This window comes from Pollachius pollachius (genome assembly GCF_949987615.1).
Source record: "Pollachius pollachius genome assembly, chromosome: 11".
Taxonomy (NCBI): domain Eukaryota; kingdom Metazoa; phylum Chordata; class Actinopteri; order Gadiformes; family Gadidae; genus Pollachius; species Pollachius pollachius.
The window spans coordinates 20,087,238-20,101,514 of NC_136944.1; the positions used below are offsets into that span (position 1 = coordinate 20,087,238).

A 14,277-nucleotide genomic window follows, 5' to 3' on the forward strand; every position below is an offset into this window, starting at 1 on the left:
ACATAACAATAACAGGAAGATGTATGTAGCACTTTTTAAAAAAACGTACCTGACGTGAAACATTGCTGGGAAGTTTCATTGTTGATTTCAAGATTTCAATGAGGTACAACTGCTTGTTGCAGCACTTCCACATCATTCCCTCAGAGTCCATCAGATAACGAAGGATCAGCAATTTAAATAGAAAGTCGTGAAGGCCTTTCCGGACCTTTGTGAAGACCGTACATTAAAAAGTTTAGAAAAATAATTTGATTTAATACATTCAATTAAAGTTTATTTATTTTTAAATATAAGGCTACTTACCGATGACGTGACATCTAAATGGAATATTGTCAAATCTTTTTTCTTGGTGCTTTCCAGCAGAGACTGAAGGATGGCATTCTCATCAACCTTAGGTTCAATCAAGCGAATGCATTTTAACACTGATGGCTTTTTGCTCGATCGCTTCAGTTTCCCATGTAGTCTCTTCACATAGAGGGATTTACCTGAGGTGAAAGAAAGGATGTTCTTCAATATAGAGTCAGCTAAAGTATTGGCAGATATGGTGACTGCCACATAGACACGGGTACTCACCCACGCCAGCTCTTTCCGATGACACAACTCCAACAGAGAGTCGGTCTCTGAACACAGCTGCGGCGCTGCACTCATCTGCGGGGACACTATAGTGTCTGCTCAGGTAACTCTGAATCCTGGCTGTTGGCTCCTGAGGGACCATGTGCAAGCGGTATTGACTGAAGGCTGAGGGAATATATGCATGTTCACGCTCGGAACTGCAGACCATGACTAGTCTGTAGTCTTGCCTCCGTTGCAGTTTCATTCGCTGGAAGAAACTCTCGACTTTAGAGCTCACGTCGTAGGTCAGAAGGTCACCGTAGAGCAGAGTGTAGATCTTTCGTCCGCTGTAGCCAGGGGTGAGACAGCGTCTCAGGAACAGCTCCACTTGTTCATAAGATGTTGAAGAGTTGCATAGTAGGACTTCGTCATAAGTGGGCAGCACCTCATTTTCATTGCTCATGTAAATGGAGAGGCAAGTGTTGAAGACCTCTTCCTGTGAGCAAACAATGAGGTTGGGATTCCCAGTAGTCAGGCCATTCGGCATTCCTCTTGTTATGAACGAATTCCCTTTACTTTGCTTGTTGGCCAGTTTTTCCAATAATTTACCAAGGCCTTTTATGTCGAGAATATGTGGAAGAAAACTCTTCATGTCCTTCATGTAACTATTCCAGAGTAAATCAAATTTTTGGGAACAATTTGTCTTTTCCATGAGAAGAACCCAGTCCCCTGTGATTGAGGAATCCCCCATCAAATTTTCTGGCACTTCAACAAAAGTGTGAAATTCAATGTCTAGGTTTGGTTCTTCTTGGTTGGTGAGGATTTCGTACTGGAGTGCATGCCAGACCTCTGTCAGATCTTTTGCAGTACAATTTGGCTTGACAAAAGAGAGCATCATTAAAACCTCAACCTCCAAATCAGCCACATTTTGCGGAGATAGCTTACTGCACAGGTATACAATCTGTTCTGCTGTGTAATAGTTAAGGTAGTAATATTGGGATCTTTGCTTGTCCACAAAGTCCTTCCAATAATTGAGGCACTTCTCAATTTTCTTGCACAACTCTGGAAGCTGAATGTCAATTTTTCCATCCAAGGCAATGACAGACACATTGTCAAGGTTGAAGTCAATAATGATACTGGACGCTTCATTGCTGAAGCTGCAATTGATGTACGCTTCCCAGCTTCTAAATAGAGGGTTCCCAGCTGTGTATAAAGCAATGAAAGCCTCGGCTAGTCTTTGGACATTGGCAAAGACCTGAGAAGAGGAATACAAATGAAAACATTTAGTAGTAGTAATAATTATTAGTACTTTACTTATAAACCTGCCAATTTTTAATTCATTAATATCAATAAAAAATAATATGAAAATGTATTGCATCTTTCTGTGTACAGCGCCGAAAGCCAAACACATGGAGACCTGCCTCTGCAAAGTGGTCCACCTCATGCTGGCCCTGGTCTTTCCCAGACATGAGCATGAGTTTGTTCTGGAGCTCCCGTAAGTCTTCAAGCGTGTACCAGCGCAGTTCCTGTCCCTCGTCGTGCTCCTCTGGAATCTGCAGCTTCAAGGCCGTGTCCAGGCTCAACTGCAATAGAAGAGACACCATGTTACTGCCCTCCAAAAGGTATTCTGACGCATGTAGAGACAACCTATACTACCAACATGCCCCTCTAAATGACTTCCTATAAGAGGTCCTAAGGTGGGAAAAGGTTTATCAACAAGATTGGAAATTTTTAGGATAACTAATTGCGATTACGGAGCATGTTGACATTTTTTCAAGTCTCCTTAAAGCATCAAAGTCTGCTGTTAGTTACGCTAGCAGTGATTTGGTTCCTTCAAAAAAAAAAAAAACATTACTTTCTGGTTGTAGTACATACTGTTAAATAATATGTTTTACTAATAACAGCATCATAAACCATGCAGACAAATGATAAAGCTGCTAGTGTAGGTAATGCACTCATCTTAATGCAATTATTTACCCTCTTTACGTTACGTGCACTGATCACATAGGTGCCCTTGGTGTTGATGGAGGATGCTAAAGAAAGAGAGGAGAGTTCCACTGAGCCATGACTCTCCTTCACCGTCTTAAGCCACTCCAGATGGCGTGCAGTGTCGACCTGAAACACAAAACAGCACACTTTAAAGTTTTTTACATTTATAAAATATTAAAATGAAAACTGTAGTGGGATGATCTTATCCTACCAGTTTCTTTGGCAAGTCACTGTCATTCTCCAAAGCTCTCCAGAGTTTCTTCAGCACATCCTTGAAGGTTTGAAACCCTGAGTCCTTCTTGAGGTCGTAGAGCATTGGCGAGTAGCCAAGGACAGCATCGTGAAAGCAAGCAACGCGATCCACATCCAAGTCATTCTCTCCAGCGGAAATGGAGGCCAGGTCAACAAACACCTTCAGCTCATTGATGTCTAAAAATAATGCATAAAATAACGTTTGTTTGTTTCATCACAAATGCAAGGGTTTTCTTGATCAATACTCATGAATATTAGAACAATGGAATACACTCTCAATATCAAAATGAGTGATCAGCAACAAATATTACCTTCGAGGGCTTCCTTTACCCAATGGACAAATAGTCCTCTCTGTCCCAACTGTTGTAGACAGTGTCTGCGTGACGAATTGATGTCCACGAGAACCATCTTGGCCTGATTTAAGTTATCGTCAATTCGATAGAGGGGTTCTTCTTTAAAGGCTACATTCGTCTAAAGAGAACAAAATAGTGTAGAACTTAATGAAATAGTTTAATTCAGAATGTTGATCATGCTGACTGATATTATGTATTTATTATTATTAATAATACAATCTATATTATTGTTATTGCTATTAGTTATTGTTATCATACGTTTGATAAATTACTTAATGGTTAATGCAAGCTCAATATTAATACATGCCAAAGATGGTTGGCTTGTATTATCTTTAAGAGGAAGGCTTTGGAGGTCAGATGACTTACAACTTCCAGCAATGTCTGCAGGATACTGAAGTCACCTTGAAGACCCAGTGTCTCCTTGACAAGCATGATAGCTTTAGCCGACTCAACGGCAAGATGGAGTTCGTGGTACTGCTGAATCTGCAGAGCCCTCTGCTTGATCCACTGTTTGTCATTTGAAGGGTCCACTCTGCACATTATGGCAAAGTCCTTCTCAAGTTCGTTGTACTTCCCGGTGTAATCTTTGAAGAGTGTGTCAACCTCCCTGAGCTTTATGCTGCCGTCCATCAGGCAATGATACATGTCTTTGTACTCATTATGACAGGGCTGGAATATGTCATCATGTATCATGATCGGTGTGGCCATTATATCAGCAACACCAGTCCCCTCAGGGTCTACATATTGCCTTGCCTGTTTTTCCCAGCAACCTTTGAACAAGTAACTGTCTTTGAAGGTGTTCAGGACAACAGCCATTTCTCTGATGTCTTTGTCAAGATCGTAGTACGTTACCACACCAGCCATTGGGGGGTGGAACTGCTGGTCAAATGTGTGAACCTCCATGAAATTGTTAAGGCTCTTGGTCTCAATGCTGATCTGTTGGCTTGCTTCCAGGTTACCGATATTAACTGTTATTGGGATTAAATGTTTTTAATTTTTAGTAAGTGGGGTGTTATTGAAAGGGCGGTGGAAAAATTAGAAACAATTTATTCACCCCACACGCATACCTGTCATATGTTCTTCCAGTTTGTGGCTCATATTCACAACAACATCGACCAGATTCTTTTCATTGTACACAGCTTCCATCTCATCATTTCTATGCCTCAACAAAGTACACATTCTATCCTCGTCCTGATACTGAGGATCTTCTGCGAGGCAATCTGTAAATGCAAAATTACACCTTTTTTTTACCAATTCTTGAAAAAATATCACTTGCACATATGCATTTTTATCATGCTCAATGTGAAATGATTAAATTACACGGATTTCATGTTTGTAAAATATATTATAAAATATGATATACTAGTTACCGATTTTCAGCAATGCTAAGAAGGCACGCTTTCTTTCCAAGAGGAACTTGAGCAGGTTGATCTTAATGTTTCCCTTGACCAGCTGATCGGTGATGGCTGTGAAAGTAGATATTGCTACCGCCAATCTTTCTCTAGCCTCTTCTGTGAGCTTCTCAATCAGCTTCACATTTGCTCCTGTAAAGACAAAATATGATGTGTTTTTTTTTCACTTTTACAGTAGTCAGTACCCTTTCCCCCCACCGGGGCCCGCAGTGTACAGGGACCGGTATGGGTCTGCATAACCACTAACTAGCTCACTGCGAATAATATCAAGTGAGATAAAAATACTGGCCTCCAAATTGCTCTTAATGACCTATTTACATCTATGCCCCCCCCTTCAACAAATTTGAGTTGATGTCCTGTTTACCATGTAGTTTGAAAACATCTTTTGCAGCCGTCCAAGAGAGGATGTGTCGAAAAACCTCTTCCTCCTGATCCCTTCCTTGGCTGTCCTTTGGCCATGACTTCTGAATGATGGCCGAAATGAGTTTTCCAAAATTCAAGTTGATTTTAAATTTTGCAAACAGTGTCGCCTCCTGCTTTGCCTGTTTGTGAAACAAAACAAAATGGCATGCATTACCTATTTTAAATATTGAATATGTATTACCACACATTTCCACTACCCATTGATAATTGCCTAATATGATACAACATGTACACATATCAACATAGAACCAAGCTAATGATATCCCTTCACCATAACCAAAGATACATAGCATTGAATACTCAGCTTTAAGATGTATAAGATTTATTCTACACTGATGATAAAATGTGAAACATTATTTCTGTAAAGATTCTAAAGTCCTACCTTGCAAAGTGAGGTGACCGCCTCTAGAGCACACTTCTCGATAACAGCAGCCACATTTGGATGAGAATGACTGAGTTCTTCGATCTTTGAGCAGTAGAATTCAATTTGATCCTGTGCTGATTCCTAAAGCCATACAAACATGTTAACATTTTGGATTTCCCAATGAAAATCGAATTTGTAATAATTGTGATGGATACCTTCTGGAATGTGCCCTCCAAATCCCCTGTGAACGTCTCCCTCCATTCCATTTTAAAATCTTCATTTTTTAAATTGAGCGAGATTACATTTTCCCACATCTGTAAATGGTAATGATTAAAATGCCATATCTAACAAAAGAAATTACGATTTTGTACTTAAAATAAATTGTTCAGACCTCTGCTTAGAAATATTTTGGGGGTTCTCACTTGTATTTCATTCTCAGAACTGTTGCCTGAGAAGAAGGAAGAATTAAGAAAGGAAGTATTCCTGAAGGTCTGACTGATCCAGCCTCTCATGATGGACATTGCTTCAAATAACAGTTCCAGGTCTTTCGCTAACTGCTCGTCATTTGTCCCATCTTGAGCCACCTTTGAAAAGGATCAACATCATCATGACATCTGAAAGCTTAGATGTTGGGACATCCAGCTGAGAGAATCACACAAACCTGGTTCTGGTCTCGGAAGTCTTCAACCAGTGCGACGAGATTCAAGCACGCCACTGGAATATCCGTGTAGGTCCGACCAAACTGTGCATGTTTGACTCCTTTGCAGGTCTTCTCCAGCAATTTCACAGCTGCTGCGACACATGCTCTGCCGTAAGCTACGCTCAAATAACTGTTATAGACAAGGAACACAGGTGGATGCCAATTAGCATCTTAGAAGTGACAAGCTGTATATGTATGCAATGGTTTATATTTTTTTTATATATATTATTATTTTAAAGTAAATTACCTGTACTTGTGCTCAATAAGATACTGTTGAACATGCGAGAGAATGTTGGATATATCCTGTGAAAATAAAATTCAAAATCTATTAAACTATTCACAGTCGTATGTAAAAGATTGTCTGGGAATGTGTTTCTTTTGCTTCACCTGGTGATTGCTGTAGGTGAGGTCGTGGGTCTTTATGTAAAAGATATGAAGGAAGTCCAACAGCTGGGTGTTAGTGATGACGCTGCACTCCACCAGTTGATCAACGGGCATCAGACAAACCCAGGATCGGGCGGTCAGTGGGTCAATCTCCACCAAATGTTTATGAAGGCTCATCAGGTTTCGTAGAGCCCTAAAAATAGGAAGGTCATCTTAATATATAAGAAAGTATATCATTTAACCTTTCAGATCATTGAGATTTTTTTGCAAAACAACTTACTGTTTTTCCTGACTGTTGCAGTGTGCTTGGTTGACATTAATACCCTCCAAACCTGTCCAAGATCGGTCAGGCTTGGAGAGAGGAAGTGGCTGGAAAGGCTTGGAGGTACTCTGGAGGAGGTGGAGAAGAGGAAGTACCAAAATCCACCGATGTAGTCTCTCCGCTTTCATGGAATTGATCAGAGATACCAGCAGATTTGGCAGACTGAAAAAATTAAAACAAAGAACAGTCATGGTTCCTGAAGAATACATACTAACGCTGGAACAGATTAATGCAGGAGATACTTCCTCCTATGTTATTGAAAATTAATCCATTCCCTTTAATTAAGCTAAAATGTATCCTTGAAAAGGTCAATATAATTAAATTGAAGTGTTTAAGATATTAAAGAATAAGACTACCTACTCTTTAAGATGAGAGACACCCAGTGACAATTTGTCCCAATACTGGAGAAACTCTTCTTTGTTGAGCTTTGGAAAGCACAGGGCTTGGCAAAGGCGATGACGTTCTGTTCCACTCAGTTTGATTCTAAAATGGTGGCAAACATGCAGCATGATTACTGCTGCCCTCATGGGATCTTCAACGAAGAAAACCATCTTCCCATCTCCGTCTTTTTCCAACTGAGGAATCACTTTTGTGAGCATGAACTGCTTTATCAACACCCGGACCTGAGAATTTTGAGCAAAGGCAAAGATATGGTCTGAAGGTTAATTTACCAGTACAAACTTAGCACATATTAGAAATATATATTTGTTCTGAACAATCTAGACTTGCAAGTTAGTTAAGGAGCATCAAAACACAAAAGTTTATATATTAACATTTACCCAATACAAAAAGATGCTTCAATATTTCAATCGGAAACCTTTTGAAACGGCTTTTAACATTAAATAATTATATCACAAATAACCCTTGATAAAAAAACGAAACAACATAGTGTTTAGTAATTTCCATACTTCTTTTTCTCCATATTCTAGAGAGTTCCAGTTTTTCTGTGCGTCCTCATACACAACTGGGTTTCCATAAACGTCAAAGAACTGGTTCAGTTGGATGCGGAAATTCTTCAAGTTGATGTCATTCCAAATCCGAAGGAGGTCAAATATGGAGTCTAGCATGACGTTTCCTGCAATCCCTTTGCCTTGGACAACACCCATCCTTTGTTCCGACCAAATAGCGTTTTTCAAGCGTTTCAACAAATTCTTGGATGGTTCTGCACAGATGATGTCATCATACTGATGCCATTCCCCTTGCACATAAAAAGAAATCAATTTTTTAATTGGACAAAGATTAAATGGCACCTCATGTTCAAAGATTTTCTTTGAGAATTAACTGAGAATTGTTGTATCTCTTACCTTCCTCATTGAGGAGAATGGGCTTCACAAACAAACATCGATTCGTATGTTGGTCTGAATCTAACTTGTAAATGTATTCATACTCATATTTCTTCTTTTTGGCCTTGTAGACAACATATTTGTATGGTATGCTATTAAGCAAGGAGCATTCTTTTGTTGTGACAAATTTTCCCTCAACCAAAAATCCATGCTCTCCAAGATCCCTGTGAAAAAAATAATTGTATTGACAAAACATGGCACACAAAAGAATCCACAAAATGATGGTACAGTACTGTATTTGTACATTGTATTTTCATTGTACATTTGTATTTCCCCAGAGTTCTCCTACTTTAAGGTTTCTTATGAACTTTGAGCCAAAGGGGAATATCATAGAGGTAGGAGCAATAAAGTCTTACTTAGTCATAGAGACCTCAGCAATGTTCTCATTCCACTTCCCAATATGTTTGCCGGCTTGGATAAATACTAGGTCGCCATCTTCGAGTTTGAAATCCTTTGACAAAACCGCATGAAAGTAGATTGTGAGCCTGTCCTTCGCAGCAACTGTCATGTTTTCATTGTTTATCCTAAAAATGTAAAAAGACAAAATGTTAATAAAATATTGACGGAGAGGAATTTTAATTTTTTTTATCTTCTAAGAATTATACATTTTTTTATTACTACGATTCTACTCTAGTTCACCTTTTAGGAGGAGGTTCAACGCAGTCCCCAGATTCTTGATTGTCCCCGGTGTTTCCGATATCATCGGTTTTTTCTTGTACGTCTCCTCCCCCAGCGGCTGACTGCTGATTCCTCGCAACTTCAACCTTAGCCTCTGCATCCACGCTCAAACCAGCCTGTAGAAGATACACAATTATGTAGTTAGTAGCATACACTCAACATTCAACAGACAATTTTTGGAACACTTATTTTCACAACCCTGTTGCTTTTTAACGCTGACTACATTTAAGTCTTTTAACTGGCAATCTGATTACCTTCTTTTCCGCAGCCGGGCCTTGTTTACCAGTTGGTTTTTGCTTTCCTTTTTGGTCTTGTTGACCACCTTTCACCTGCTTCTTGGATTGCTGAGTATCATTCGCGTTTTCATCCATGGATGGTTCCTGATCCCGTTTATTATCATTCTTTTTGGTGTTATCTTTCTTGGTCTTCTCCCCAAGGTTCTTCTGATTGGTGGATTTTGTCCCTTTACCTTCTTGGGGTTTTGTATTCTCTCCCGAATTGGTGGAAGAAATTGAGTCTTCCTGACCTGACTTAGATGACCCAACTTGGACCGACTTGGATGCCTCACCCTGAACATACATAGGTTCCTCAGCCTGAGCTAGCTTGGATGACTCATCCTCAACAGACTTAGAGGATTCATCCTGAACAGGCTTGGATGACTTTATCCTGAAAATGCAAAAAGACCAAATGTTAATGAAATATTGAATATTTTTTCAATCTTCTAATAATTATACCTTTTTCTACTACTAAGATTCTACTCTGGTTCACCTTTTTGGAGGAGGTTCAACGCCCTTCGCAGATTCTGGATTTTCCCCGGTCCTTTCGATATCATCAGGGTTTTCTTGTGCCTCATCCTGAGCTGACTTGGATGCCTCATCCGGAATAGACTTGGATGACTCAGCCTGAACTGATTTGGATGACTCATCCTGAACTGACTTGGATGACTCATCCTGAACGGACTTGTTTTCCTCAGGCTGAGTAGTTTTTGGTACAGTTCTGCCCTCAGGTAGTTTTGTACCGTAAGCTTTCAATGAATTAGGCTGGCTCTCTGTCGTGGAATTGGCATCAATGAGTGGGCCTGGAATATCATCCACTTCGTTGGCATTACAATCTCTTTGAGAAGATTCTTCCTGTATATTTGGCAGGTTGTTATCCAACAGGTCTGAGGCCAAAGATTCTTCGTTTAATGACATAGGTTCACCATTCTTCTTTCTGGCCCTTTTCTTCTTCTTTTTCTATCAAGAATAGCATGTAACATAACTTTAGCATGCATACACTCACAATATCACATATGGAATATATATATATATATACACTAGGGCTGCATGATTATTGCTAAAATGATTTTCACGATTATTTTGATCAATATTGATATAACGATTATTTACCACGATTATTCATTGAAAAAAAAAAATTGTTCAAATTTCTACCACCCCCTAGTGGGGGTGGTAGAAGTGGGGGGGGGGGGGGGGGGGGGGGGGGGGGCATCAGTACCTCTTGTATACAGGGCCCAGAATTTGGTGCTACGGCCGTGTTGTAATGCAGACAAGTCTGTCCTCCTGCAAGCCCCAAGAGGCCATCGCTTCCCTCAGTCCCTGGGGAATTAACTCTCCAGTGTGGTCTTGCGGGAAAAATGCTGTTAGCAGGCATCTACTCTGCATCGCAAAATCATCATTGATGAAATGAACTTTCAAGCTCATGTACGGTTCCATCGTTCTACTTGACCATAGGTCAGTGGCGGTGGCAATGTACTCGACAGCTGTGAGATCCCTCTCTATTTCTCCTCTGCGTTTTGCATACAGCGCAGGGAATGCCACTCTGGAAAAATAATTTCGCGAGGGGATTACATACCTTTTGTCCAGTATGTTAACCATTTTTTTAAACCCTTCATTGCTGACGGTATTTATTGGACACATATCTTTTGCCAAATGGAAAGTAATCGCATCAGTGATTTCTGTGTGTCTTTGTGACTTGGATGCGTACGGTGTTGCGCTGTACACGCTCGCTTTTATTGAAGTCTGAGCTGCTGCTGACTAGGGACCGGGACAGCTGACGTTAGCAGCCGATGCAACACTGGCCTTCATGCAAACCTCATATTCTATTCTGTGGCTATTCAGGTGGCTGAATAAATTTGTTGTGTTGCCTTGCGACGCAGCCACAACTCTCCGGCACCCTTTGCACATTGTTTTTTGCTGGTTTGTATCACTTGCCCTAAATTAGGGCAGGGCGATATGGACCAAAACTCATATCTCGATATTTTTTGTTGGAATGGCGATCTAAGATATTATAACGATATTTTGAATAAAACGGGTAAAGTGTGTAGTTTTAACTTGACGCCACAAGTATTCACCATCAACCATTTACTTAGGTTTATTTATTTTTTTTGCTCAACGAAGCACAGCTGTGCTTTAACAACAGATATGTAAGGGATAATGTATAGAATGCCGGTCATTATCGGGAAAATAACCCCCGACAGGGCTACCAGGACACCGACGTGCAGCGGAGGTGTCTTGCTTCGCCCTGAAGGGGCTTATTTTCAATAATGACCAGCGACGTTCTATACATTATCCCGCTTATTACACGGCTACTTGCCTAAACGAAAAATAACTTCATGGTGTGTCTTTTTACAATTCATTTGTAACCAGCATTCGTAGTGTTGATCAGCAGAGAAATAGTCCGCCAAAGTTGTGACGTCGCTTGGAAACCAAAGACGCCGGGGCTGACAAGTTACCGGACTACTTGCGGAGTGATACCAAAGACGTCATTAGAGGCAAAAAATCCTTTGTTTTCCTTGACAGCAGTCAATTATACTAAGCAACGGTGAATTATCAAATATAAATTCACTGCCGGAAGTTGTGAAGGGCCCATGCAAGTGAACGAAGCGTTCCACGGCATTGAGAAGAGCCGTGTAATAAAAAGCAATAGTGTTGCCTGTTTGAAACATACGGAACCCTGGGGTAAAACATTATTTTACCCCATATCACTTTACGGGTTCCGTACTCTCTACCACCATGTGTTTATTCAAAGTTTGTTGTGATGCGTAACGTGGGTGGGAGAACACTGCGTACATGTAAGGGGCAGGATTGAGCAGCTGAACATGGCTTCTAGGCTCAGAGAGCAGCGGTCGGCCTAAAATAGCGCTCGCAAGGCAACATCAAAATAATATATAATATACCGGTATGGCGATATTGTCTCAACTACATATCTCTTTCAAAAATATACCGGTATAAATTTTACTACCGGTATATCGCCCAGCCCTACCCTAAATCCGAAATATTTCCATATAACGGAAGGAGATCCGCGACGAGGGACGAGCCTTCAACCTCAACTGTGTCAGACATTGTAATTGTGTTTGTGTCTTTCAAAGTAATTGCTAGTCTTTTTCAGGCTTCGCGCCGCTGCGCAGTCGCAGATAGGTGTACAGGGAGCGCTTGGTTTGCTCTGCAGCGGAGGTAGAGCGTATACTGTATGGGCGGGGCTCGTTTCTTTTTTGGTATCCTTTTTTTTGCGGGTGCATTATTTAAAAAAGATATTATAAAATAATATCTCAAGAACACTACGTGTCATCGTGGGACGCCAATATCGTCATCGCGATACAAATTCGATATATTGTGCAGCCCTAATATACACACACACACACACACACACACACACACACTAGGTAATGATACCTTGAGAAACTCGATAACTGTAAATCATTCATATTCTTCGCATCAGAGCCTAATTTAATCCATAAATATGTACAGCGCACTTTGTTTCACACAAATGATAATTATTGCTGCACAAAGCGCTTACGCTGTGTACATGTGACCTGGAGTAGCCTGGACTTGATGGCTTAGATTGCACCAAGGAGTAAGACAGAGAAAATTGCGAGGAGGGAGGAGAAGAGACAGGCCAGAGAAAACCCACAGAAAGGGTCCAGAGTTTGAGATAATTTCTAGCTGAAACAAGCTACATTTTGCTTAAGGAATATTGCTCTTTAATGAGGCAAAAACATTTCTTACATGATTACTCAATGGAATAATCTGTAGCATATTAAAGGTCCCATGGCATGAAAGTCTCACTTTGAGGTTTTTCTAACATAAATATGAGTTACCGTAGCCTGCCTGTAAAACGAGCACTAGGTGTTCTGCCCGCCTTTGAAAAAACGGAGGCTCCCGATTTGGAATGTGGTCCCATATGTCGTCATAAAGGATCTAAGCTCCTCCCCTTTTCTCTGCCTTGCCCGCCCAGAGAATTTGGCCCGCCAATGAGACACGACCGTGCGAGCGCCACAGGTGTGTGTGTGTGTTTGATTACACACACTGTAATGCAAGTGTTTGCTGTTGGTGTTATGGGGCATAACACGTCAGTTCTTTGACGTCTCTTGTATTTCCACAACGAGAGTGTAGTTGGGGTTATCTCATCAATGGCTGAGAAGGAATTGGGGGAAAGGAACTTTGGCTTTGACTCCCTGAGGTACATGAAGTGCGACATGCTGCCTGCCGCCGGTTGCCGCGAGGCACCACTGCCGCGAAGCACCACCGCCCGGCAGCGGGCAGCTAGCAGCAGGCAGCGCGCGGTTCAGTCTACTTCAGATTGATGTGGAAGCGGAAGAACCACCGCCTCGGCGCTGCAGGAGGCGGTGGTGCCTAAGCACTCCGGCGGGAGACAACTGCGGGCAACAATCCCTTTCTCCTCCATGTCGTGGTTCAGTCTACTTCAGATTGATGTGGACGTGGAAGAACCAGAGACGTCGGAGAACCCGACGCAGTCGTTTGAGATTCATAATATCGTCTGGAGGCTCACACAGCTTTTGGCCGTGATAATATGTATTATATGATATGGATATCTATGTATAATATGATATTATTTAGATATAGAGCTCCAGGACTCCCGTGGGTTCTAGAATATTTACAGAACACGGCTAAAGGCTGTGTGCGCCTCGCCATTGCGATACATCCCCTGTAAACAGAGCGGATGGCACCGTGGCTGCAAGCCGCTCAGGGCCACACCCCCTCCCTCCTCCTTGACCCACCTCTCTCCTCCTCATTAGCATTAAAGCTACAGACACCAAAACGGCGCATTTGGGGAAAGCTCAATGTGCGACTGGCTCGCAATGGCTGTAATTCTGCACCACGGCTGAATTTTGGGAACGTCTTCAAATACTGTGTTTGGGCCCCACTAATATCTATATCAAAGCATCCATAAAGTAGCATGCCATGGGACCTTTAAAAATCATTAGCTGCAGCCCTAATATATACACAGGACTATTTCAGACCATTACCAGACCATACATGGGGACTATAATGACTACTAAACATACAGCGATATGGAATAATGGCAAACTGGTAATGCAAATACATATTAAATGACAAAAAATGTACATACTTGCTTGGTGATGTCCCCAGGGGCGCCTTCCCCCGAACAGACGAGCTGTTGGGGGGAGTCATTAGACTCATGGCTTCCCAAGGGCAGAGAAGGCACTGGTTCTGAGGTATTTGAAAGAGAATCCCCCTCTGCATTTTG

General features: G+C 41.4%; 1 protein-coding gene across 2 annotated transcripts in view; it reads right to left on the minus strand.

Moving 5' to 3' along the window:
- The window catches only part of LOC307083059 (E3 ubiquitin-protein ligase rnf213-alpha-like), a 35,346-nt gene that overhangs the window by 19,810 nt on the left and 1,259 nt on the right, over window positions 1-14,277 (minus strand). The window contains exons 3-28 of one of the 2 annotated variants that reach the window (XM_079746851.1): window positions 14,140-14,267; window positions 9,538-10,004; window positions 9,024-9,435; window positions 8,731-8,885; window positions 8,448-8,615; window positions 8,053-8,255; window positions 7,657-7,946; window positions 7,109-7,371; window positions 6,707-6,910; window positions 6,430-6,619; window positions 6,290-6,345; window positions 6,004-6,172; window positions 5,765-5,926; window positions 5,558-5,656; window positions 5,361-5,483; window positions 4,920-5,097; window positions 4,514-4,687; window positions 4,211-4,363; window positions 3,510-4,111; window positions 3,102-3,261; window positions 2,750-2,967; window positions 2,527-2,664; window positions 1,971-2,132; window positions 571-1,804; window positions 301-482; window positions 50-205 (exon numbers count right to left, since the gene is read on the minus strand). In XM_079746851.1, the coding sequence (XP_079602977.1) occupies window positions 50-205; window positions 301-482; window positions 571-1,804; window positions 1,971-2,132; window positions 2,527-2,664; window positions 2,750-2,967; window positions 3,102-3,261; window positions 3,510-4,111; window positions 4,211-4,363; window positions 4,514-4,687; window positions 4,920-5,097; window positions 5,361-5,483; window positions 5,558-5,656; window positions 5,765-5,926; window positions 6,004-6,172; window positions 6,290-6,345; window positions 6,430-6,619; window positions 6,707-6,910; window positions 7,109-7,371; window positions 7,657-7,946; window positions 8,053-8,255; window positions 8,448-8,615; window positions 8,731-8,885; window positions 9,024-9,435; window positions 9,538-10,004; window positions 14,140-14,267 (6,446 nt within the window). Of the gene's footprint in view, window positions 1-49; window positions 206-300; window positions 483-570; window positions 1,805-1,970; window positions 2,133-2,526; window positions 2,665-2,749; window positions 2,968-3,101; window positions 3,262-3,509; window positions 4,112-4,210; window positions 4,364-4,513; window positions 4,688-4,919; window positions 5,098-5,360; window positions 5,484-5,557; window positions 5,657-5,764; window positions 5,927-6,003; window positions 6,173-6,289; window positions 6,346-6,429; window positions 6,620-6,706; window positions 6,911-7,108; window positions 7,372-7,656; window positions 7,947-8,052; window positions 8,256-8,447; window positions 8,616-8,730; window positions 8,886-9,023; window positions 9,436-9,537; window positions 10,005-10,263; window positions 10,350-14,139; window positions 14,268-14,277 lie in introns of those variants that run through there. The other variant, XM_079746852.1, reaches the window with a different exon arrangement.